Here is a 26,374-nt window from a genome sequence, read left to right on the forward strand (position 1 = left end):
GCTAAAAGGATAATTTGCGAATACATTATTTAATTGCTGTCAGACATACAATTTAAAAACATATCTTAGAGTCCGAACTTAATTAATTATAACGTAGCGACGTCGAAACGTTATACAACGAATTGCGATGTAGCAAGCGAGTGCGACCTAAATTGCAAATATTGAAAATGATTCATAAAATACAGGAAATATAAAAGATCGTGCATACGCTTTTGCAACTCAATTCGTAAGAGTTCAAATCCAATACTGTACCTCAGACTTCCGTATCGCGTCAGTTCAATAATTTGGTGCATTGTTACTATTATCGTTACGACGATTTTGCGCAAAATACTTTTGTAAAAGATATCTATAATTCATCTTTAAAAGTGATCAGTAAAAATAAAAGTAAATGAAACCTATTCAGCATCCAATTCTGATTTCAAATACTTTCACATCATGAGAATTCATTACTTGGTGAAATAACAATTATATCTAAATATTAATTGAAATAAATGTTATGAAAATATACATAATATGAACCTAAACTACTACATAAAATACTAGGTAGATAATTTCTAAGATATAATAAGTGATTAGTACCACACCGACCATTCAGCTACGAAAGGACGTAAGTACAAGCCAATTGGTACCAATCGACTGACATCTATTAAAATACCACACACATACAAATATCTCTTAAAAATGATATTTCGAATCCTAGTACTATAAAGCATTTTAAGACAATAATTTAAAAATATGTTTTTCATCAAAATGAAGTATTCTCCTAAGGAAAAACTTATTTCAATATATAATATAACATTACCATGTTTTATTAAAACTGGACGAGTGTCATCTAAAGGATGAGACAAAGAATGCATGATTGGTAAATCGCTATCATCTGATTCTGGTACGTGTTTTGTCGTGTCCATGGTGGAAAGTCTGAAAGATAATTGAAAAATTTAGTTGCAGTGTATTAATATTGTTTTTAATATAATAACTTGTATATATATTAATCTCTAGTAAATAGTCTTCACGAAGCTCAATTAATGTTACTTACAATACCAGTCACGTATTTTTATCTCCCGCTTTATGAGTAAAATTGGTTAAATTTCAGTTTTATACACTACTCAGCACATGCTTTTACCTACTTAAACTAAATATTAGAAGATATTCAAACTTTTGCTTCTCGGCCAAAGATAGTCGCAGTTCAAGGTATTCAAGAAAATTTAAAAGCTCGTTGAAAACGCTTAAAAATAAACTATATGACGGAATAAAAGTAAAAACAAAATTTCCAGATATAAAAAAATAAAAGACAAAATACTTTTTTTTTTCGATCGTTTATATTTGGTTTCCATTTTAGTTCCGAATATCGGATCTTAAAAAAACTTAATGGGATTAAAAGTGGAATAAGTCCTCTTGAAAGCAGTATCCTAAGATTATTTATACTCTAATTTCTACCATGGTTATGAGTATTTTTATGAAAAAAATGCATTTTTTTCAGTAGCCAAGATCTTAAAAACTAAGCATCCTCCAAAAGCACTTTTTAAGGAAAAAGTGTTTATTTTTACACAAAATACAAGGATTGTTCAATAAGTCCATGACTTTTCGGAAAATGGTGATGTTATCATAACGTATTTTACATTTAAGAGTTCCATCTAGTATGCGTAAAAGTTTTAATTCAGTACATTGGTTGGGAAATGTTTTACAGTCATTTGAATTCAGTTTTCCTTTGTGTAAATAAAATTATAGTAAAAAATGAGTTTTGTGCGCTTATTAGCAATTTTTTTACTAGAAAAACTAAAGAAAGGAATTAAAGTAAAGCTCAAGAAATATTATGGAGATCCTGCTCCATCGCATGTCATGGTTTAAAAGTGGTTTCCTGTATTTTGTTGTGGCCGTAAGAGTACAAGTGATGTTGAGCATCCTATCCGCCCAAAAGAGGTGACTACTAAAGACGTGATCGATAAAATGCATGATATTGTACTCGCCGATCATCGATTGAAAGTCCCTGAAATTAGTAAGGCCCCAAAAATTTCAGCACAATGCACATAGAACATTTTATATGAATATTTGGGCATGAGAAACAAACGAGCTCGTGTAGTTGTATCTGTTGTGAGCAATGTTTGAGCATGTTTCAACGTGATCCAAATAAGTTTTTGCGATGCTAATTTATTTTTGATGAAATATGGATTCATTATTATACGCAAGAAACGAAAAATCAGTCGAAAATGAGGGCTGAGCCAAGTGAATCTGTGCCGAAAAAAGTAAGACGGCACGATCAGCCGGAAAAGTCATGGCTACAATTTTTTAGAACTCAAGTGGTATAATATTGTGATGATGCGTCATCACGTAAAAATTATCTTACCTTATGCTAGCCCCGCTCCCGATAAAAACATGCGACCGAACAGCTGTTGCCGCATAAACCCACCCGCACATGTCCGAGATCTCGCGATTTACTATCCCTCAAGGTCTACCAAACTGATGCGCACGACCCTTACGCCCTCGTACAACCCCTTGCGCACTCACGACCCGGACCGACACTCCCCCAGGAAGCTGAACGTCAATAAAGACTCCAGCTGGGATCAGCTGATCTCAAACCGCCGTCTAACTAGAGCAGGCCTAACTAAACCAAAAGAAGGGCAACCGAGCGCGTGAGAGCGAGCGAGACAACCAATACGAGACCGATCGAACGTAAGCAAGGGGAATCAGTAGGACAAACGAGCGGCTGTTAGACAAGGATAGCCGATAACGACGCAAGACTGACCGACGCGCACAATTAATTAGCCAATCGGTAACCGGATAGGGTTAATCCGCTAAATGAGCGTAGATGACGCTAACGGATTAGCCAATCGGTAACAACTTAGGGGTAATTCGACAAATAAGATAAAACCAACGCTATCAGTGCAACCAGTAAGGAAATTAGGCGCCAAGACTTAGCCAATAGTGAAATTACGCGGGCATAAATTAACAAAATAGACGGCGCTGACATCGGGCTTAGCAACAGGACCGACCAATCGCGCGATTTCTAAGAGGAGGTAAGCGAAGAGAAACGGCGCGTCGCCGAAAAACGCCGCGCCAGTAGCCGCTGAACTCTGGAGCCGACCGGACACTTAAAACGCGAGTGAGTGAGCAAGCAGACAAAGCAGCAAGCAGACAAAGCAGCAACCAGAGCAGCAAGCGAAGCAGCAAGTAGCAGCAATGAGCAGCAGGCAAAGCAACGAGCAGCAGCAGTGAGTAGCAGCTCCACCGAGCAGCAGCTCCAGCGAGCAACGAGTAGCAGCCACAGCAAGCAGCAACCAGCAACAGCAGCAACAAGTAGCAGCAGCAACGGCGGGAGCAGTGGCAGCAGCAGTAGCGATAGCTACGGCGACAAGGTCGAGCAAACCCAAAGTAAGTACGCTTCTCTTTTTCCCTTAAGACTCGCGCGATTGCTTAAATATCCGCGTTATTGGGAGGGCCGCATGACTTTCGCGCGTCCGATGAATTCCCTTATGTACGCATCTTTCGTAACTGACCTTATTCGGGCAATTTTCTTTGTTATGCCGTCATATTTAATACCGTCTGAACAACGAATTCTTCGCACGTGCGCGTCTATTTGCCGTCGATTCCCTGTCTAATCTTTTACCGATTTGCCGAATGATAAGCGAGCTTTTCTGATTTACGTGCGGAAAGTGAATTCACCGTGTGCGCGTAGTTTTATTGCCGACCTTCTTGAAGTGATTTCCTTGTGAATTGCCGTATGCTGAGTAGACAAAGCCTGACCTTCGTGCGACCGGCCGATCCCCCGTATGCGCGTTAGTATATCGTCGATTCTCTTTGTATGATTTTCCATTGTACATTGCCAAACGTCGAATGAGCATCGCATGACCTTCGCGCGGGCGAGGAGTTTTCATACGTATGTTGACGAAATTCTTTTGTGAGAACGATCGGACCTATACGCATTAAACGGATAGCGCCTGACCTTCACTCGACCGACGAATTTTCTGTACGTGTATCACTAACCTCTGATTTTCGTTATACGCGTGTATGAAAATTCATCGTTGATCTCCCTGAACGAACTTTATGAGCTTTCACGCGTTGAAATAAATAGTCCGACGTTACGTAATCGCCTTGCAATCTTTGAAAACGTCCGCATCAACCGTCGTCAACTCAAGTCGAAGTCGCGTCATGGTGCGCCACTCGCGCCCCTACCAGGTTAGATTAAATAGACCATCGCGAACGACTGAACTTGGGCTGACCCGGGAGAATAAATTGGCTCAATAAAATAAAGTCCTTTTTAAATTAGTATTGTCATTGACATTGCCCGTTTAATTAGCCCATCCCCCGTAGCTTTCGTGGTCGGTTCCGAGATTAGTGGACGCGTTGATAAGATTGCTACTTCGAAACTCGCTTCACAAGCCACGTAACCGGTCGATCTGGATCCTCCCCTACTCTTGGATCGTCAACGAGGCGTCCTGGGACGCCGCTCTGATATACCCGCATCTGAGACAAGAGCCTCATGCCTCGAACATTCTGACTAGCTGTCGAGCCGCAGCCGTGGGTGGCTAAATGTCCCGTTGTCCCCCTTTTTCCCGCTTGATTCTCTCTCGAACAATTCAATTTAGGACTTCGCGCTCCCTTTCTTCTAACCTCCTGTAGATAACCGCTCGAGGTCAATAACGTACGACGACAAGAGAGGAGACAACAAGGGAATCACTCGTCAACTACAGCGACCAGAACGACAACCGATGCTGCAGCGCTACCTGCCCTCCTAATACGAGGATACGGTAGCTGACGCCCAAACAAAACAAAAGTTGCATACACCGGCTGACTGCGCCGCTGGCGGCGGTCGAGGCCGGAAGAATCGACTACTACTTTATTTCTCCCCTCCCCTCCCCTCGTCACAATATTAATTGATTATCTAGTACATTTCAGACTATGACGATCAACTTTTCAGGGGTAGCATTCGGATTTTTTTGAAACTTCATCTATATGTTGCCTGTATGGTAATATATTTAAGCATGGATTATTAGATGATTATAATAATTATATCAAAAGTTATAAACAATTGCAAATTTTTGACGAAAAGTTTTCAAAAATTTATATCTCCGCAACCATTTAAATTATTAAAATGAATTTTTTTTTTCAATTACGCATAAAAGGGTGTACTTTGAAGATATTAAATGAACAATACTGTAATATCAATTTTTCCAAAAGTTATTACCATTTTTTTAAACAATTGGTCATGTTTAAAAAAATGTTTTTATTTAAAAATTTCTCTTTTTATTGAATTCCTTAACTTTTTTTCGTTAAGAATCCATTTTAAAATTCATCCAGCGATCATTAGATGCGACAGCGTGAGCGATAATAGTGGACACTCAAAGGCCCAACGACGCCAATAAGTCGATAAGATGGTAGCGCCGACCCAGCGCCGACGTGCGGCCGAGCGATCATTGTAGGGCTTGTGAGCATCCACTATTATCACTCACTATGTCGCATCTAATGATCGCTCGATGAATTTTAAAACGGATTCTTAACATTTTTTTAAATATGGCCGATTGTTTAAAAAAATGTCAATAACTTTTTGAAAAATTCATATTATAGTATTGTTCATTTAATATCTTCAAAGTACACCCTTTTATACGTAACTGAAAAAAAATTTATTTCGATAATTTAAATGGTTGCGGAGATATAAATTTTTGAAAACTTCGTCAAAAATTTGCAATTGTTTATAACTTTTGATATAATTATTATAATGATTTAATAATCCATACTTAAATACACTACCACATAGGGAACATATAGACAAAGTTTCATGAAAATCCGAATCCTACCTCTGAAAAGTTGATCGTCATAGTCTGGAATGTGCCATCTATAGAGTGGAAGAGCTATTACAGGAGTATAGTATGCCTCATTATTAAACCGATTTGATACCATACTAAAGCAAAAGCGGTTCCATCTGGCGAAAAAAAAAGTTTTTTCTACTATAAAAATGCACCATCTTACACTAGTTCCATTACAACGGACAAATTATTTGATTTACGTTATGAAATACCTTCTCATCCACCTCATTCTTCAGATTTGGCCCCTTCCAATTAAACAAATCAATAATTTTAAAAACCTCAAAACCACACAAAGTATTCCTATTAGATTTTCATGCGCTAATTCCGAATCTGGACTTAGAATTGCTCTATCATTATCGGTTTTCTAGATATAGATTAACAATATTTATATAAATATTCCATAAAACATAGTAGAAATGATTTGTGCAATACTGCAATTCAATGTTTCAGACAAATTCCAGTAACTTTATGCTAACATTTTTCAAAATATTTTCAAAAGATTTCGGAAACTTTGGAAAATGTTACAATCCTTGCTTTTGAAAATATTTTAATAAATATCTGAGAAAGATTCCTTGAAATATAATTGTAATATATATAGACATATTTCTGTTATAATTTTCAACGATAGTTTATGGAAGATTTTTCTGCGATTGTAAATGTTCAACTTAATTAAACTAGTGATGTTTAGCATGCTTTGCGCGCTTTTTTTTCTTTACGTTCATTTTAATGGACGAATATAGATCATATTTTTATTGGCAAAATAGAAGATTCGAAAATTCAATATGCATCAGATATTCCTTTGATTTGATATGAGATATTATTTATTGATAAATAAATATACAGTTACATACTCATGATTTCAAAATATCATTAATGAAGTTTTTATCATTCTAAGTTCTGTGTATAAAAATCATCATTCAAAAGCTTAAAAAACACGATAACAAATGTATCGTAAATTCTAAAAACATTATAATTGAATATTTTTTTACTCCCCACCATTATAGATTCAATAAACTAAATTACAAAGTTATTGAGAGTGACACCCAAACTCCAACTAAATAATCATATACAATTGATTATGATAACGTTTCTCTGGTTGCATTCCAGCCTCCTCAGGTCATTTTATGAAATTGTCAACTGATAAAAAAATATACATTATGATAACTCAAATAAATAAACATTAAAAACCAATAGAACAGCAAAATCAACATATTAACGCAACATGTAGAAATTCAAATTTTAAAAATTCATATTATCATTGCTAATAGTTCAAACTTCAGAGTACTTATTGCCCCTAGATGAAATCGGTTTAAAATTTAATCCGTAATAAATCCGTTAAGCTAATAAGAAACGAAATTACGTAATGCGGTGGATAAAATTAATAACGGTCAAATAAACTACAGTCTTTTACGGGCCGAAAGACTAACGCACGCGAAAAGGATTTTACAATTATTAACAATGATAAGGGGAGAGAGAGAGAGATAGATTTCGAAACTTTGCCGCGAAATCTAACGCTCGGCGCGAAAACAAAATTTAACAGTCACAATAGACAAAATATCCTCGTGAATATATTTTATCAGCTGCATTGCCTCACTCGCTTCCAAATTGTTGTTTCTGTACAAAATGCTATTGTCCACTTGCTGCTGCTGTGATTGACTATACGCTCACATATGCATGTATCAAAAAATCCCAATAAACTATTTTTAGCAAAACGGCGAAACACAGTGGACAACAATTTGACGGTACTATCCAAGTAACAGTTGAGGCTTAACTGAAACTTTTAAACTCTCGCGCGCCCTCTCTCTCTCTCTCTCTCTCTTAGTCGTTTACTCTAGCATCGCGAGTGTACTGAATCGCGAACGGATCGATTGATCGAATCGTCTACCGTTGCAACATCTAAAAACACAATATCATTGTTTACTGCTATTTCATGTGTAAACTTAAGATTTTTATTAAAAACGTCATTAAAAACTCATTAAAAACAACTAATAAAAGTCTAAAACAACTTGTAGATGTTCTTCTTTTATACACATAATTGTCGACATATCTGAAGTAAAAATCTATTAATAGCCAAGAAGATACTCAAATGTTTAGCAAACAATAAAATAGCATTTTTTTAATTTCTTAAATAACTTTACACTCTTAATAACTTAATATACTTATTACTAATTCAATTATCTTTTCAATATGTTTCCTTTATAATTTGGTCCCTATTACTCTGTTTGTATTGTGACGGTAAACGTCAAATTAGCGCTGATAATATGACTTAATTGTTGCCTGTGAGGGCAGCACCTGCCGGGGGGACGAAATTCGTAACGAAGGAATTCGGTACGGGAGCAGACGGAACGCGCGCGATTGGAACCGAACCAGTGAAGCTTCGACTATCGTTGAGTCCGGCCGCTTTCGCTATCTCTATCGCCGATCTACGAGCCGTCAACATCAACACGCTAAAACAGCAACAGCCAGTTATTCAGTTATCCGTGATTGCAGCCGCCAAGGTGCCATCCAGCTACCAGTTCGAGGCCAGGACGAGTGTGTGTGTGTGAGGTTTCGCCATCGAGGGCGAAACCATATCCGTGTGCGCGCATTCGCGACCGGCGACAAACAATTAAAAACTGTTCCGCGCTGTGCGGTTTGTCCGTGTTTCCTCGATCGTCTGCAATAATAAGGTAAGCTGGCCAGCTTAATATCGCGATCGCGGTTGCATGATTAATAATTAATTTCCGATATTCGAAGCGTGCATGTAGCGGCTCTAATAACAAAGAGCAGCGAGCGTCCCGGCAATACGTGTTGTCGATGAGCGAGCGTAGATGTAAACAAACGCGCGGGCCGACTTTATGTAGTATTTGAGGAATAATAAAAGGTTTAGTTCGTATTACTAACAAGTGTTTTTCGATTCGTTTACACCTCATAGCTTCCACTCGATTTATTATAGGTTATTTACAATTACTGTTTGACTGGCGCCTCTTCACATGCTCTCCGATTTATGTATTGAGCATAAATAATTACGCGCGTCCTTTTAGTATAGTTGCGCGAATAAAATATAATTAAACGGTTTTACCCCGTTACAGTATTAAAATATTTTCTGTCTAATTCAGAAATATTCTTATGTGCATGATATATTAAAATTCTCAGTATGATTCGTGACTTTGAATCCCTTGGTTGTTCAATAAATTTATATTGTCTTATAGCTAAGTATAACACTATGATGTTTGACATGTCTATAATTTTAATATTTAATGACAATAATTTTAATATTTAATAACAATAATTTTAATATTTAATGACAATAATTACTCTGAAGTGACTATTAGCAATGATAATATGAATTTTAAAATGTGAATTTCTACATGTTGCGTTAGTATGTTGATTTTGCGGTTCTATTGGTTTTTAATGTTTATTTATTTGAGTTACCATAATGTATATTTTTGTATCAGTTGACAATTTAATAAAATGACCTGAGGAGGCTGGAATGCAACCAGCCAAACGTTACCATAATCAAATGTATATGATTATTTAGTTGGAGTTATTTTTCTCAATAACTTTGTAATTTAGTTTAATGAATCTAAAAACATTATAGTTTTTATAATTATATCCTTCATGTAAATTGGATATAGAACTTTCACAGTTCTAATTAGCATTATTTCGAAAAAATGTTCTAGTAATTTACGTTACTTAATAAATCTGAAACTGTACAATATTTTATCTTGAGATTCTGCCATTTATATTTTTTACAGTTTAATTTGTTTATTTAAAATTAAACTTTCGCATAGAGCAAAATTCAATTAATTTTTTTACTGAGATATCAGTCAATGATTATTTTAAAGTTAGTATGATTAAAGCGATAAATTAATATGAAATATATGCCCACTATATTAATGACTATTCAAAGATTTAATCATCTATAGTAATCTTTCATGAGCGTTCACAACATATAACTATTTATAATAGTCTACAATAGCTGATCACGTGACTATCTTTGAGCCAAACAGCTCACGAATAAACTGGCGTCACTAGGTTCTCTTTTTTATAAGAGGATTAATATAGTTGTACAGAAAAACATAAATTAAAGTAATAATGTAACACTAACATAATTAATATAGTTTATTTATTTAAAACTTATATGTTACATTTGGTTTTCATTTCTTACATTACAACTGTGTCTCGTGTCCAGTTTGTGTAATTAATAATGTGTGTGTTTTGTGTATATGTGTACTTATGTATGTGTGTCTTTCCCATCGTATTAAGTAACTTGGCGTGTTTCTATCTAATCCCAATACCCACTTTATGTATTTTAGTTGTAATCTCTCTATTTCTTCATATCTCTTCCATCACCAGATTTATGCTCCATACATAATCACGCTTTTCGCCAATGCGTCGAACAGGTTCATCCTTAGCTCCCAATTTTCTTTAAATAGTTTTTCTCCTAGCTCCTATAGTCTTCCGAGTCAAATATTTATTTTCCCTTCTACCTTCATTATCTGCTTTTTATTTCCGTTATTTCTGCTTATTACATATCCCAAGTAATTGTACTTTTTAACCATCTCTGTCTTCTCACCTTTCCATTCGAATTCTTCTTCCATTCCCCTTCCTCCTCCTGTCCTGCATTTCTTCATCTTTGATTTTCCTACATTTAACTCTAATCCCCTCTCTTCCAGGTACCTTTTTAATTTTTTCAGCATTGCTTTCATTCCACTTTCACTCTTTGCTATCATAACTATATCATCTGCTTATCCTAATGTATATATTTTCTTCCTTCCTATCACTACCCCTCCTTCTTGCACCTGTTTGATTTCCTCTTCCAGGTCGGCGAAGGCAAGATTAAATAGCGTGCTGCTCAAAGGGCACCCTTGCCTTACGCCTCTGTAAGTCTCAAACTCCGAAATTATTTCTCCTCTAACGTTTACCTTACTTCCTGTTTTCTTATATATTTCTTCTATTCTTTTCCTAATTTTTCTATCTATCCCTTTCTCTTTCATTGTTTCCCATATTTTCTTCCTCTTTATTTTGTGATATAAAGCAGCCTTCATGACGGCAAAGAATACAAACAGTTTTCCTCCTTTTTCCCTTATACATATATATTGCGTCCATTGTTCCTCTTTTCTTCCTGAATCCCATCAACGTATCTCTTAACGTTTCTTTAGCTTCTAGTTCTCTTTCCAGCTTTTTCCTCAGTATTTCCGCATATATTTTATATCCCGTGTCCATCAGCGTTATTCCTCTATAGTTTTCTACTACTTCTTTCCTGCCTTTCTTAAATATTGGTACTATTATTCCCTTTCTCAATTCTTCCGGATATCCTTCTCCGTTCCATATTCCGTTTAAGCATTTTGTCATATCTTTTAACAAGTCTTCCGTGCCTTCCATTCACGCTTCATTCGCTATACCATCTTCTCCTGTCGCCTTGTTCTTTTTAATTTTTATTATTACCTCTTTTACTTCTCTTACTTTGATTTCTTCACTTTCCACTCCTTCGCTGTCTTCGGTTTCTTCCCCTTTGCTTTTTTCCTTTTCTTTCTCTCCCAGTTGTCCCTTGAAGTGCTTTAACCATTCTTCTTTTCCTATACTTTCATCTAATCCAATTCTTTCCTTCCTCTTGCTATTCACTTTATCCCAGAATTTTCTTCTCGTTTTATCTTTTCTTATTACTTCTGCCACTCTTTTCCCCTCAGCTTCTTTCGCTTTTCTTATTTCCTCTCTGTATTCTCTCTTTGCTTCTAGGTATTTGCCTCTGTCTCCTTCCCCTTTTCTTACCTTATTTAACTCTGCCATCACCCTATCCCTTTCTATCGTACATTCTTCGCTCCACCAGCTTTTTTTCGATCCTTTTTTTCCCTTATCTTCTTTTTTACGACTGCGTTCCTCACTCTATTTTTTATCTCTTTCCACTTTTCTGTTCCCTCTATTGCGTCTATCCATCTCTGATACTCTCTTATACCTTCTTCGCTCCAGTCGTCTATCATTCTTTCTTCCTCTTTTTTTCTTTCTTCTGCTATTTTGTCTCCCAATTCCACTTCGACAGATAAGTGGTCCGTCATTACCCTCTCTTTTATTTGAACCCTTTTTATTGCCTCATCACCTTCCTCGTTACCTACAACATAGTCTATCGATGACATTCCTCTCGCTCCTATACATGTTATTTCCTCCTCTTCATCCTCTTCTTTTCTCCCATTCGTTATCACTAAGCCCATTTCTCCTAACCATTTTATCATTTTTTCTCCCTCTGCGTTTAACACTTTATCTTTGGCCTTTATTTCTTCTAGGTTTTCTTCTGTCTCTCATTCTCTCTCTTCATTTTCTGTTATTGCGTTGAAGTCTCCTCCTAAAATTATTGTTTTTCCTCTGTTCTCCTCTATCTCTTCGCTTAGGTATTCATAGTTTACCTTTTACTCATGTTGCATATACACCGTTGCTGTCATGTATTTCCTTCTTCCGATCTATATTTTTTCTGCTATTACCTCACTTGTCCTTTCTTTCTTCCATTCAACCTTACTCATCCATTTCCTCTCTCTTACAAACATTATTCCTCCCCTTATTTTTCTCTCCCTTCTTCCTTCCCTTCTTGAGTCTTTCCACTCTATGTTATACTCTTTCAGTTGCTTCTCCACCCCAGTTTTTGCCCCTTGCCTCTTTACCCAGGTTTCGGTTAGCTTTATTATATCAAATTCCCTAACATATTCCCAGTCATCTTTCTCCATGCTCCTAATCCCCGCCATATTCCAGAATAGTATCATTACTGCCTCTTCCCTCTCTCTCTCTCTCTCTCTCTCTCTCTCTCTCTCTCTCTCTCTCTCTCTCTCTCTCTCTCTCTTTTCCCTATTGTTTTTGAAACCCTTCCGCCCTTTATCCTACCATTTTTCTCTCTTTCTCGCTCCACCACCATTCTTCTTTCTTTAAGTTCAACCCATTATGCCACTTCTTTACCTCTCTACGTTTACTTTTTATTTCTCTCGCTTTCCTTCTTACTTCCTCTCTTATCTTCCTCTGCTTCCACGTCCAGTCCTGATCTATGTAGATCTTTTTCTGTCTCAGTTTCTTTTTCCTCTTCATAATTTCTTCTTTTTGTTCCCATGAAGCGCATCTAATTTGCCACATCTTTTTTCCTCTTTCTCCGATCATCGCTCCCTGCTGTCCCATTTATTCTTCTCAGATTCCCTATCTGCCCTTTCATTTCTAGTTCCTCCCTTAACCAGTCCTCTGCCTCTCCCTTCTTTTCCCATCTTAACCCACCCTCTAAGTCTGTATTATATTGTGTATCCTACTTTCTTTATCCATTTTTTCTCTCATATACTCTATTTCTTCCTTATTACCTACTTCTATTCCTCTTTGCTTCTCGTTTTCTCCTTCTATACAGAGTGGTCCATTTTAATCGAGGTCCTCAAATTACTCAGTTCCTAAGCGTTATATAAAAAAAAAAGTTCAGACAAAAGTTGCTCAATATTAAGGGGGACATCTTTTGGTGACCTTGGATTCGACCTTGGTCATGTCCCGTCAAGGTCATCTTAAGGTCAATGGGTTTTTTAAATGGGAATCCCCATTTTTTATCATGGATTGGGATTCCTCGTGAAATTCTACGTTCAGATAACATAACATGTCTGGGGTCGGGGTGACCCCTACTATCAAATAACCCCCCAAAAATTAATTCAAGGATAACGTTGTTTTATTAATTTTAACCTTGATGTTTACTGCGGATTCAGATTCTACGTTAAATTCTATGTCCAGATGATCTTTAACGTACGAGGTTCTGATGCCCCCCCCCCCATTAACCCCCCGCCCCCTGAAAAGTCGTTTAAAGGTGATCGTTATTTTTTCATGGTAACTACTATTTTTATTACGCGTTTGGATTCCTCGTCTAATTCTACGTTAAGATAACGTGACATGTGTGTGTGCGGGGTAACCCACCCAAAGGTTTGAAGGTTAACGTTGTTAGTTGAATGGCAACCTCGATTTTTATCGTGGATGCAGATTTTACGTAAAATTCTACGTCCTGGTGACGGCACAAGTGTGGGGTCCCGATGACCTTCCCCCCTCCTGTATTGTGTATTTTTTTTACCGAAGAGATCCGCTCGATACTCGCTGTGTGTGGGACTCGCCATAACCACTAAATTCCCACTTCTTATGCTTCTGTGATATTTTATCCCCCCCTGCCCCTTCCACCGTGTGTGTGTACTCGTATGTTTGTGCGTGTGCGTGTGTGTATTTTTTTTCTAAATTTCCCTAGATGGGATTGGGATTTTGATTGAAGACGACGTTTTTTATTCCCACGAGACACAGCTAGGCCTGGAGGGTCCATCCAGTCCGCCTACCTAGACGGGATAAGGCATTTCTTTGATCAACCGCCCTTGCTATCGACACGGTGGGAAACCGTTTGCGGCCGTTCCGACCTTTCAGGTATGAGCACGGTTTGCTTTTACACTCTTCCATAACGCAGTCTCGAAAAGACCACAATTGCTCAGGATCCCGGGTGCGCCAATACCCGTCATCGACGCAGCAAAGCTCACACCGATGCTCTGGGAGGTGTGTGTGTGCGTGCGTGTGTGTGTGTGTGTGTGTGTGTGTGTGTGTGATTACTTTATTTAGCTATTTAGTAAATGATCAAAATTTCTTCCATTAGCAGCAATGCACAAATAAAGTCTTCTCTGAAATTGCCTCACCGTGCTCAACAAAATATTTCTGTGTATAGCAGCACATGCTTGTCGGATCCGCTCCATCATATCCTCTCTTCTGGTTGGTGCTACTTGGTAAACAACGTTTTTTAGATATCCCCACAGATAGAAATAGGGTGATGTCTTATCTGGCGAACGAGCTGGTCATGCGACTGGGCCGCGGCGACCAATCCATCTCTGAGGATATTCATTATCGAGGAAACCTCGGACTATGCCAGAAAAATGTGGTGGTGCTCTATCTAGTTGTATCCACATTCTCTGTCTAGTAGCTAGATCCACATTTTCTAGTAATCTAGGCAAATGATTACGGAGAAACTCCAAGAAAATTTGTCCAGTTACGTTTCCATCAAAGAAATAAGGTCCAATCAAGTGACTCACAATTTTACACCAGATATTGATACTCCAGCGATGTTGATGATCTCTCGGTCGATACCAGTTAGGATTTTCATTTGACCAATAGTGGCAGTTATGCCGATTCAATTTACCATTACTTTTGAATGATGCTTCATCGGAAAAAAGTACTAATTGGAAAAAGTTTGGATCCAACTCAAGCATTTGCAAGGCCCATTGACAAAAACGAGTACGTTCTAACATATCATTAGGACTTAAAGCTTGTGTGAGTGTAATATGATACGGGTGATATTTCATGACTCGTAAAATCTGAAGAACTGTGGTTTTTGGAATACGGCTTTCCCTGGCTATTTGACGCGAACTTATGTGAGGATTCATATGTACATGTGCTAGTATGACCAAAACTCGAACGTCATTTCCACCATAGTTATTGTGTTGGCGTTGGCGACGCAAATTTCCACCTTGTGCGCGTAATTTTAGAGTCCTAACAGTATTGGCGTTAGGGTGACGTCTATTTTGGTATTTTTCTGCATAAAGTCTTTCAGCTGTGTTATAATTTCCCTGACACTCTCCCAAAACAAACAACATATCAGCGATTTCATCAGGAGTGTAGTCAACCATGTTCAGAATGGTAGTGTACAATGAACCCTGCAGTAAACAATAGTAGTATAAAAATTTCGAATTTCTCATCTAACAAAATTGTAATTACTTATAATTTTTTTTCTCTTTACTTATTTCTCACTCAAGTAAAAGCAAGTGAAAAATATTTTAGACAACTTAATCGTCTCGAATCGGCCGTAAGTATCTTGAAAACCGTTGTGCCCAATATACCCTACAGTGAACACCAGGGCTTCGGGATTAAGAAATTTGAGATCAAGGACTTTGAGAATTAACGTTCTGGGCTTATCCTTGTAGGTTATTGAGTTAGGGAGTAGAGGAATTGGGGGTAGGGTATAAGGATTTAGGGTAATAGAGCTAAAGGATCAAGGAATTGAGGACTGTAAGCCTGGTGAATAAAATAAGAGGTCTTTTTTTGGAAAATACCGTCAACCGTATAATGACTTCGGGAGGAGGGAGTGAGAGGTCATAGGGACCCCACACTTGTGCCATCATAGCAGGACGTAGAATTTAACGAAGAATCTGAATCCACAGTGAAAATCGGGATTACCATTCAAATAAATGTCTTTGGGGTGGATTCAAGGGTGGGGGTCACTCCGACCCCAGATATGTTAGGTTACCTGAACGTAGAATTAGACAAGGATTCCAAACCCGTAATAAATACCATTAAAAAATAACGATAACCTTTAAACGACCTTTCAGGGGGCGGGGGTTAATAGGGGAGGACATCGGGACCCCGTACATTAAACATCATCTAGACGTAGAATTTAACGTATAATCTGAATCCGCAGTAAACATCAAGGTTAAAATTAATAAAACAACGTTATCCCGGAAATGACTTTTGGGGGGGTTATTTGACTGTGGGGGTCACCCCGACCCCAGATATGTTATGTTAACTGAACGTAGAATTCCACGAGGAATCCGAATCCATGATAAAAAATGGGGGTTCATTAAAAAAAACATTGACCTTGAAATGACCTTGACGGGCCATGTCCAAGGTCGAATCCAAGGTCACCAAAAGATGTCCCCCTTAATATTGAGCAACTTTTGTCTGAACTTTTTTTTCTTCTCCAAACCCCTCTCTCTCTACTCCACTTTTCTTCCGCCACCACGCTCGTTTCACCTCTATCGCTCTCCTCAAACACTTTTCCTCTCAAACTTTCTCAACAAAACTCGCACTCACAGTGAAGACACGTCTACTACCTTCCTCGAGTCAAAATCCACTCAACATAATTAAAATATAAATATTTATTCTTTAAAAAGTTTTCACAAAGTTTCCACAAAGATTTTCTTATAAATTTTGCAATACTTATAAGAAATATTTCGTGAAATCTTGCTATATGATATTTTCATAGTTTTTGTTATACATGCACACAAATATATATTATATATATCCATGTAACACAAACTACTAAAACATTGTAAATAATGTGTTGCTGTAATATTTCTTGAAGTGTTTTGGTAACATTGAGTGAAATATTTCAGAAACATTTATATGTCGCTATGTGAAATCCGATTAACAGAAATATTGTAGGAAAAATTACTATATTGTTACTGAAAATGTTCTGGGAAAGTCACATTGAAATATTTTAGAAATATTAATATGTCCGTCCAAGGAAGGCTACAGGAATGTTCCAAAAAAAGTTGTTGTAATGGGTTTCGATAAGTTACTGCAATGTTACATGAAATATCGTTATAATATTTTTTTAAATATTGTAGTAATATTTTCATAAAATATTGCAGAAATATTTATATTTTCGTGCAAGGGATTCTACAAAAATGTTTGAATAAAAGTTTATGCAATGATTCTTGAAATATTTTAGAGTCATTTAAGGACATGCTGCAGCATACTTTTCCGAAATATTGCTGCCATTCTTTTCGTATGGACATATAAATATTTCTGAAACATTTCCAATCAAATATTGCTGACATGTTACAAAGCTTTCATGAAACCTTGCAGAAAATTTGCAGCAACATTTCATGCTGTGTGGATACACTGCCTATGACTTTCAATGCTTGTCGCAACAATGAGTACATACTAAATAAATTTTTTATCGACTCATTTCTAATTTTATTCACCATGACGTTACTAATCTGCTATGAATCGTAAGTTTTGATCACTTTTCAAATGTTGACTATTCATTAATCGTCTTTTTTCCAAAGTTATTGAATAAACTACTGATCTTTCGTAACCAATTTCACAGTAATTAATGATGATGATGAGAAGTACTGATTATATTTCAGGTAGCTTGTTTATGAGTTGTCTCTTGAAAATTTAGTTTCGAAAATTGTACGTGTTTATCTTGAAAAGAAGGATAAATTGAATCCTTGAAACGTTGGGCCATACATCTTTGTAAAATGCAATGTTGTGCTCGAAAGGACCCAAGTGGTATGCGTATATAATTTATGCATATTCAATGAACCTTATCCTAATATTAAGAATTTAAATGCAGATATATATTTAATCGCGAAACTTATTTATTAAGCATAAACAATAACTAAGCATTATACCTTTACAAATATTTAAGAAGATCTACTTAAATGAGAATAAGGATATTACGTCATTGATAATTACAATCAATATCACTTAGCGCTTGAACTTACTTTCTACTAAATAATTTTAAACTGAATAACTGATATGAACGTATAATAACTGGATATTGTTTCATGCAAAATAAGCACGTTTTCCTATTGAATATGTGTTCACAACGAATATTGATTATCGTTGCATTGTAACGATTATTGATTATTTATTATTATTGTTCGCGAATCGACGGCATTAAAGATACGAGAGCGAACGATTAGGAGAGAGAGAGGACGCGCGCGAAGAATTTGAGTAGATGTATGGTAGCTGTCAACAAGTGTTGGTGTAACATCCAGATCGAGTCTAGTTAATGAGAAAAGAGAGAGGAGAAATTTACTGGCAGCAGCAACTGCAGAGTCGGACTCGCAGTGAGAGCGACACCGATAACTGGCCAAAGGAGTGTCACTGATCTATTTATACTTATAAAATTTGTCAGTTGCTTTTTCCTAAGAAAATTTTCTCCATTTTGTTTTATTGAAAAATATTATTTGAAATCAAATGTATTGATAGAAAATTTCTCGGAGAGATGATTTCTTAGGGTGGCTTTTATCCTTTAGAAAACTTTTATTTTATTATTTTACAATTAGTTATAATATATTCAAATTGCAGCAAAATCGGAGACAAAGGGTTAGGAATGTTTCCTTGTAAGTAGAATACTGTCAATGTTTCAGCCAGATCCATCAAGTGGTTCAATTTTTATCATCGATCAAAGTGAAGAACTTTTGCTTATCCTTTAACAATGGAAAAAAGTTAATTCCGAGCGACGATACATTGTAACGTTCACTTATGAAATTGTGAATAACTCTCACGATACAAGCATTTAGATGAGATCATAAACTTCTATTAATTTATATTTAGAAATGATTTCTCTTATTTTACGCAACCTAGATCACTCCCTACGTATACCCGTTTTAGGTCAATTGTACTAATATATTTTGCATGTCGTAGCTAGTCTATAATTGAGTAGATGTTAGGCAGCAGATACGTATCTTTTATCGTTACTTCATTCAGGTCTCGAAAGTCGATACAAAATCTCCATGTTCGGTCACGTACTCGTATCATCACCAGCGAGCTTCGTAATGCACTTTTAGATGGGCGTATAATCCTCGTTATCCTCGTGTGATTTCCATCAGGCCTACACATTTCACGAAGAAAGCAGATTGTTCTGAAGTCTAGCTTGATCTTAGATGATCCATGCTCCTCCATGTACCGTTTATTTACTCTCTCGCAAAAGTAGGAAAAGGACTAGTAGGTCCCATTGCTCCAAGAAATTTGACTCCAAACCGGTGGATGGTTCGGGCACGTTTTCCATAGCTTTGAAGTTAAACTTGTTTGTGTGCCCGTCAAAGTCTATTTAAGGAATTAATTCATCTATTATTCTTTCAGCTATTCCTGTAATACCTTGTATCATGGTATAGTTCGGCAATAAGTGATCTCTGAATCTATTTACAATTTGTGGGCCAATTTAGGACAACGAGTGCATCATAAGTGTAACAGTCTAGTCTGATTTGTCCTTTTTCCTACTGCAAAATAGCAACTCGTCGTGCACGAGAAAAGTAAAGAAAAGCGGTAATTGAGCAAAGGCGCTCTTCTCACATAAATGTAAATGTGTTAGGGCAATTCGGCGGAAACAAGACCATATAAGGAGTATGACGTCACGGGCGTGGGAAATTTATTGTTTATAATGCAAAATCGACACGTGCAAAGTTTTTTCTAATGAACAAAAGCATTTTTTAGTCAATTTTGATGCGCTGATCTTGAATTTCATGTTATTGTAGTCATCAAACATGTATTTGTTAGTTTAATTTAATTTAAAAGTTAATACCGTTAGTTATTTTGCAATAAATAATTATGTTGCTAATTCGAATATGCAATTGCGTTCGTAACGTATTGAAACAGAGAAGCAAGAATTTGACACTTTGGTAACTAATTTTCCATTGAGTTATCAATAATTAAAAAATATATAACTTATTTAAACAATTGAAATTGCGTTGTTAGATAGCGATTCGATTATATCTGTAAAATTAATGATAATGATCGTTACCAATTTGCTCATTTTTAAATGGCTAAAAAAGAAATTTGCAAATTGGTTTTTTAATTATTATTCAAAATTGGATAGGTATATTAATCGTTTTTATTTTGAGTAATGTTGCACTAATCACAAGCGATTTTTTTATATAAAAATTTTCCGTAAATTTATTGTGAATTTTGTGTTATTTGATTATCAAAAATTATATCACTTATAAATTTAAAAGGACATTTTTCCTCGAGAAACGATTTATGTTAAAAAATTCGTTATTTCACACTTAATTTTTTAAATCATCAAATTTCAATTTTGATCGAGCCATTTTGCGACAAAACATGTACAAAGTTTATATCAATTTCAAAAATAGCGTTGTAGGGGCGATCAAGCGTAAAAAAGGAGCCAATTTTGCAAGTATAAATTCGCTCGCTGCGGCAAGAGGATTCACTATCCTACCTTGCTTAGCAGCGCGAGCATTGATTCGAAATTTCGTGGGGCCGTTCAGGATGCAAGGCAGCCAAACCTCTTCTTCGCAGGGAAACAATTGCCAAGATGAACGGCAGCGCGAGCTAATTCCTTGATCAACTGACCTCGATTATTGGCTGACATAGAGTGACGCCACGCAATACTCCTGCGCGGGCAGTGACTGAGCTCTCGTAGACTATCCCTACTTAGCTTTGTTTAAGGCGGTGTGCGACGAAACGCTGGTTGGTCGCGCGTCGCCCACCTGTCTAATAACTGCTTAGTGTGCGCTCACGTGAGCGCTCTCTCTCTCTCTCTCTTATCTTACGTTTTCCTCCGGCTTATTCGGCTGAGCATGGCAATTTATGGCGGCTGAAAAAGACATAGAGTGTTAAGCACATGAAGAAAGTGCGCTAAATACTGACCACTGAGCCTTGCCAAGGGCAAAGAGGAGACGCAGAGGGACCGACAAGAAACAGGCAACTGCCTACTCTCGTTACATGTGCATCTCTTGTACTAACAACATCACTGTCTTCATCAGGTGATTTTTCTTTTTCAACAATATAACGTCTTCTTAAGACACTCTTTTCATTTCTCCTTCTAAAATTTTACCTTTATCAAGTCTTTCTGAATTTTGTTCAATATCTACGAGGGTGGTCCTATAAGTACTAAGCCTCACCGCCCGATGGCGCCACTCTCGCAAAAGAAATATTCTATCACGTAGTACAATCTTCTCGATGGTTACTGTCAAGATTTCAGCCGGATCGGAGTTGTAGTTTATTTTTGAGAGCGTGTGAAAGGAAGTGTGTCCGTTGATTTATGAAAAATGGAAAAAGAGCAGTATCGGTCGGTGATTCGATTCTTATTTTTGGAAGGGAAATCGCGTAGCGAAATCAAAAAACGCTTGGATGCTGTGTACGGTGACTCTTCTCTTTCGATGGTGACCGTCAAAAATTGGTTTAACGAGTTTCAACGTGGTCGCACGTCGATTTTTGAAGAGCCACGTCGAGGTGCTCCGAAAACGGCTACCACGGAGGATAACGTGACAAAAATTCACGATCTCGTATTGGTAGATCGACGATTGAAGGTGCGCGAGATAGCTAAGATCGGAGGCATCTCAAAAGACCGCGTGGGTCATGTCCTGCATGAAATTTTGGGCATGAGAAAGCTGTCGGTGCGATGGGTGCCGCGTTCGCTCACTCCGGACAACAAGCGCAACCGTGAGACAACTTCAGAGCAATGTCTGACGCTGTTTAAGCGCAATCCGAAGGAGTTTCTGTATCGTTTCGTGACAGTCGACGAAACATGGATCCACTGGTATACACCAGAGACCAAGGAACAGTCGAAACAGTGGACTTTACCCGGTGAAAGTGCTCCGAAGAAGGCGAAGACTGCCCTATCGGCCGGAAAGGTGATGGCCACCGTTTTCTGGGATTCACAAGGTGTGATCTACATCGACTACCTGAAGAGGGGCAAAACGGTCACAAGGCTGTACTATGCCGAATTATTGGGCCGATTCGACGTCGAATTGCAGAAAAAACGACACCATTTGTCGAAGAAAAAAACCACCTTCCACCATGACAACGAACCGGCTCACACCTCCGCCGTCGCCATGGCCAAATTGGTCGAATTAGGCTATGAACTGCTGCCACATCCACCGTATTCTCCAGATTTAGCCCCGTGCGACTTCTTTTTGTTCCCAAACTTGAAAAAGTCACTCGCCGGGCAGAAATTTGAGTCGAATGAGGAGGTAATCGCTGCCACGGAAGCCTACTTTTCAGACCTCGAGGAAACGTATTTTTTAGACGGGTTAAGAAGTTGGAGCATCGCTGGGCCAAGTGTATCGAACTAATAGCAGACTACGTTGAAAAATAAAACCAGTCGTACAACACTCAACTTTTTACATGTCCGAACATCAAAACTGGAGAAATTGGCAAAGCAAGCTAGATGAACGCGATCAGACGGATGGAATGGAGCGCACAACAAAATAAGAGAGCACACGCACACATTCACTCACGACCACGTGTTACCGACTGGAGAAAAAGCACGGGAAACTTAATAATAATAATGGGTAAAGAATTTTCTGGTTACATGATGGATTTTATTGATAATCTTGAAACAGACAAGTCTGATGAGGTTTATTTAAAAAATGAGTTGAACTTGACTTCGCCAGATATTTCAAAAGAGAGTTAAGGTACATATTGGAGATGTAAACAAGGTTACACATTCTTATACAGCGCAGTACATCCTGACAGCATCAGGAAAATTAGTTTCTCAAGTTTTTATATGCTTACAAGAACCCAATGGAAAGTTTGGTCTTGTTATTCAGAAAACTATCGACTCATTGGATACCATCCTTCAATTTACCAAAAAGAATAAATTTTGATGCCAATAAATCTATAAAATTTGGTTTTTATTTACAGAACATTGATCCCTACCCTATTCTCCTTTCACAAATACTGTACTAGATTGTATTTTATTGAAGTGTACGTATATAATATATATATATATATATATATATATATTTAAATAGTAATATATAATTTTTTATATAGTATTTTAAACTGCAACAAAAAATAACAGAAAATTCAAATCTTATAAAAAATATGTATGTACAGAAAGTATTTAAAAAAAATACATATCTGATATTTTACTATATTGAAGATGTACGATCTGACACAAACAAACTAATTTTATTTATGACAACACACGTAAAAATCTCTTTTTTTGTGTTTTTTCAGTGTTTTTTTACTTTTAGCGCTTTTTTGGTGCACCTTACGATAAAACAAAAAGTACCATCATATTTTATATAAGAAAATACACAGAAATCATGTATAACATATGCAAAAATGATCCATGAGACTGTCCGAAATATCCGTCAATTCATGAAGTTATTGAATCAAACGTTTAAAATTGAAAATCATTATTTGTTTTCTTGGCTCAGAAGGCCTATGGAACAAAACGGCGAAACACGAGTACTTTTTTTTCAAAAAGAATACGCTCAATTTGTCCCGATTCATTTGGTATACCCCACCTCGTGACCTCTTCTTATAAACCAGCTCTCAGCGACACCAGAAACGTGGTAAGTGGTATCCTCCGCCAGAAAGAAAAATCTTTCAATACTTTTCCTCAATGAGTTAATATTCATAAATCCCACTCCGAGAAAGTTATGAACACTCAAAGTGCTTGATAGCGTCACCCGCCACCATATCATTTAATTACACGTACGGTGAAATTCGGCAAAATACCGAATAAAAAGGGATGTTTTTATAATTCGACTGAGACGATTCATAACGAAATAAATGAGTCGAGAATCGGGAAAGAGCGAACCGAATAAGAAAAACGGATACATGATTAGGAGCACGCGATAGTTTATGAACTAAAGAGCTTTCATAACGATCAGATTAAATTTCAAAATGATTTCATTCCATCGTGTAAAACGATTAACAATTTATGTACTAAAATCGATCGATTAGCAAACAAAGTAAGCGCGCAAGCAGATTTGATCTTGTTTTTGCAAACTAGTCTAGAAAAAGCCAATGAGACTATCTCGGGCTTGCGGGATCGCTACGATGAAAATCTATGCGACATCATACGTACTAAAGAGAATATTCTCGACGAAGTTAAAGAGAACTCGTCGCTGGTTTTACAAGAAATATAAAAATTAAAAGGTAATGATAACAATCGTTCATGCATTAACGAAACAATAATTGAAACGATTAAGTAACTCATTGACTTACCCAACGTTCGACGAGAGCTACAAATATTATCCGATTAAATATTTGAACGACTTTAAGCGTTATTTGCAAACGAGCAATTATAGCACCGCTCAACTAGTATGTTTATTGTTGCAATCAATGCCGGGCGTGAACTCTTCGTGGTACGAGCTCCTGCAGCACGAAATAAAAAACTTTCATGATTTCGAGAAATTGTTTAAAGATAAATTTTGGAACGCAGAGATCCGTAGAAACATCACGAGAGAAATCGAATTCGGAAAGCTCATGCGATACAATTATGCGCTCAGAAACATTAATCTAGCGTACGATATAAATGAAAACTTAGATGAAGAAGAGCTTATCGATAAATTATCGGGGCATTTTAATAGAGATGTGCACTTCCTGGTGCAAGCTCTCCACGTTAAGAAAATTTCTGAATTTATCAGTTTTGTCTTCGCTCGATAATGATGTAAGCTCACGAAATGCGCAAAAAGATGGGTCGGAGCATAATGTTAATAGTATTACGGTCAAAACAGCGAAACAAACTACAAAAACATGTAACGATAAATTCAACACAACGAAAAACGTAACAAAGTCAAATAATAGTTCGTTAGCCGTGAGTACTCCGAGTACATCGTCGGGAAACGAATAACTGTTACTTCCCGAAAATCGGATGACTCAAAACAACGGGTATCAACAATAAAAAATAAAAACAATAACAAATTAAAACAGAAACAAATATTAACATTTTTTGATGATCCCCGTGATGAAATAAACGGTAATTTATCGAATAATGAGGTCGATCCAATAAGTCAAAAATGCTCCGACATTAACTTACAGTTAGAAAATGTACCTGTGAAAGTTCTGCTTGATTCTTGAAGCGGATTTTCTGCGATTCTGGAGGAATTTTATAATCAAAACTTGAGCACTTATAAAGAAAAGCCTACGCTTTTTTTGAAGTTGCAACAGATAAAAAAACCGTTAGGTTAAAAAACAGATTTATTTTACAGTTGAATGGGAAAACTCGCTCTATGACACTATCTTTTTAATTGTTCTAAAACTTATAAAAGAGTGCATAATCGGATATGATACGCTGAAAAACGTGAAGCTAAGCCTTGACACGTCCAACGAATTAATACCTATTGAAACAGATAATCAATTAGAAATCCTACCTTACAACGAAACTTATATCGACGGAAAAAAGTTCGAAAGTTTCGCGATTCAGTATAATACTGATATTGGTTTTGATGACGAACTATTCTCTTTTAATGACGTATCCCGAAATACATTAGACGCTGGGGTCGCGAAAGACAATGCTGCGGAGCTAACTCGGGGAGAGATCAGTGAAAAAATCGGAGAATGTTCAAATCTAACCGCTAATCAATAAAATAAGATTGCAGCGCTCGTGTACGAATTCCGGGATGTATTTCGAAAAACTAGGGCTGCTGAGAGTCTATACTCATAAATTAGTATTAAAGGACAAAGAGCCCTACTTCTCGAAGCAGTATCCTATTCCACTTAATTATCGTGAAAATGTTCGAATTGCTATTAAGGATATGTTGAATAATCGTGTCATACAGAAATCAAAGAGTAACTATATTAATCTAATTGTGATAGGCATTAAGAAAGAGGGATTGGTTCGATTTTGCCTTCATGCGCGTAAATTTAACAAGAAATTAATATAAGACTATGAATCTCCACTGCACATGGATGATATTTTCCAGCAATGTTTCGGTGTCAAATGTGTTTCTAGTTTCGATCTGACCAGTAGTTTTTGGCAAATTCTGCTAGATGAAAACAGTAAAAAATACACTGCGTTCGTAATTGAAGGAAACACATACGAATTTAACGTCATGCTTTTTGGTACCTGCATGAGCATTGCAGCACTAGTCAGGGCATTAAGTTTATCGATAGGCGACTTCAAACAATTCTTTTCGTTCACGATATTATATGTATTTTGAAGACTTTTGATCAACATATTCACCATCTTCGTACACTTTTACTTGTTGTCGCCGGGATAATTAAACGCTTAAATTTTTAAACTCAAAGTTAATTCAAGAAGAGATTGAATTCCTAGGCCACATAATCACTCCATCGGGAATTAAAGCGCAGACATGAAAACTGGAGATCATTCAAAAATATAAAGCTCCGAA

The 26,374-nt window shown here is 36.9% G+C and overlaps 1 protein-coding gene across 4 annotated transcripts in view; it reads right to left on the reverse strand.

Annotated features, from left to right (window-relative positions):
* LOC131675389 (anaphase-promoting complex subunit 1) overlaps window positions 1–26,374 on the reverse strand; it is an 896,320-nt gene that overhangs the window by 729,487 nt on the left and 140,459 nt on the right. For all 4 annotated transcript variants that reach the window (XM_058954365.1, XM_058954368.1, XM_058954359.1 and 1 more), the window contains exon 5: window positions 803–918. In XM_058954365.1, coding sequence (XP_058810348.1) covers window positions 803–918 — 116 coding nt within the window. The remainder of the gene's footprint in view (window positions 1–802; window positions 919–26,374) is intronic.

This window comes from Phymastichus coffea, unplaced genomic scaffold (genome assembly GCF_024137745.1).
Source record: "Phymastichus coffea isolate CEN01 unplaced genomic scaffold, Cenicafe_Pcof_1.1 PCOF00001, whole genome shotgun sequence".
Taxonomy (NCBI): Eukaryota; Metazoa; Arthropoda; class Insecta; order Hymenoptera; family Eulophidae; genus Phymastichus; species Phymastichus coffea.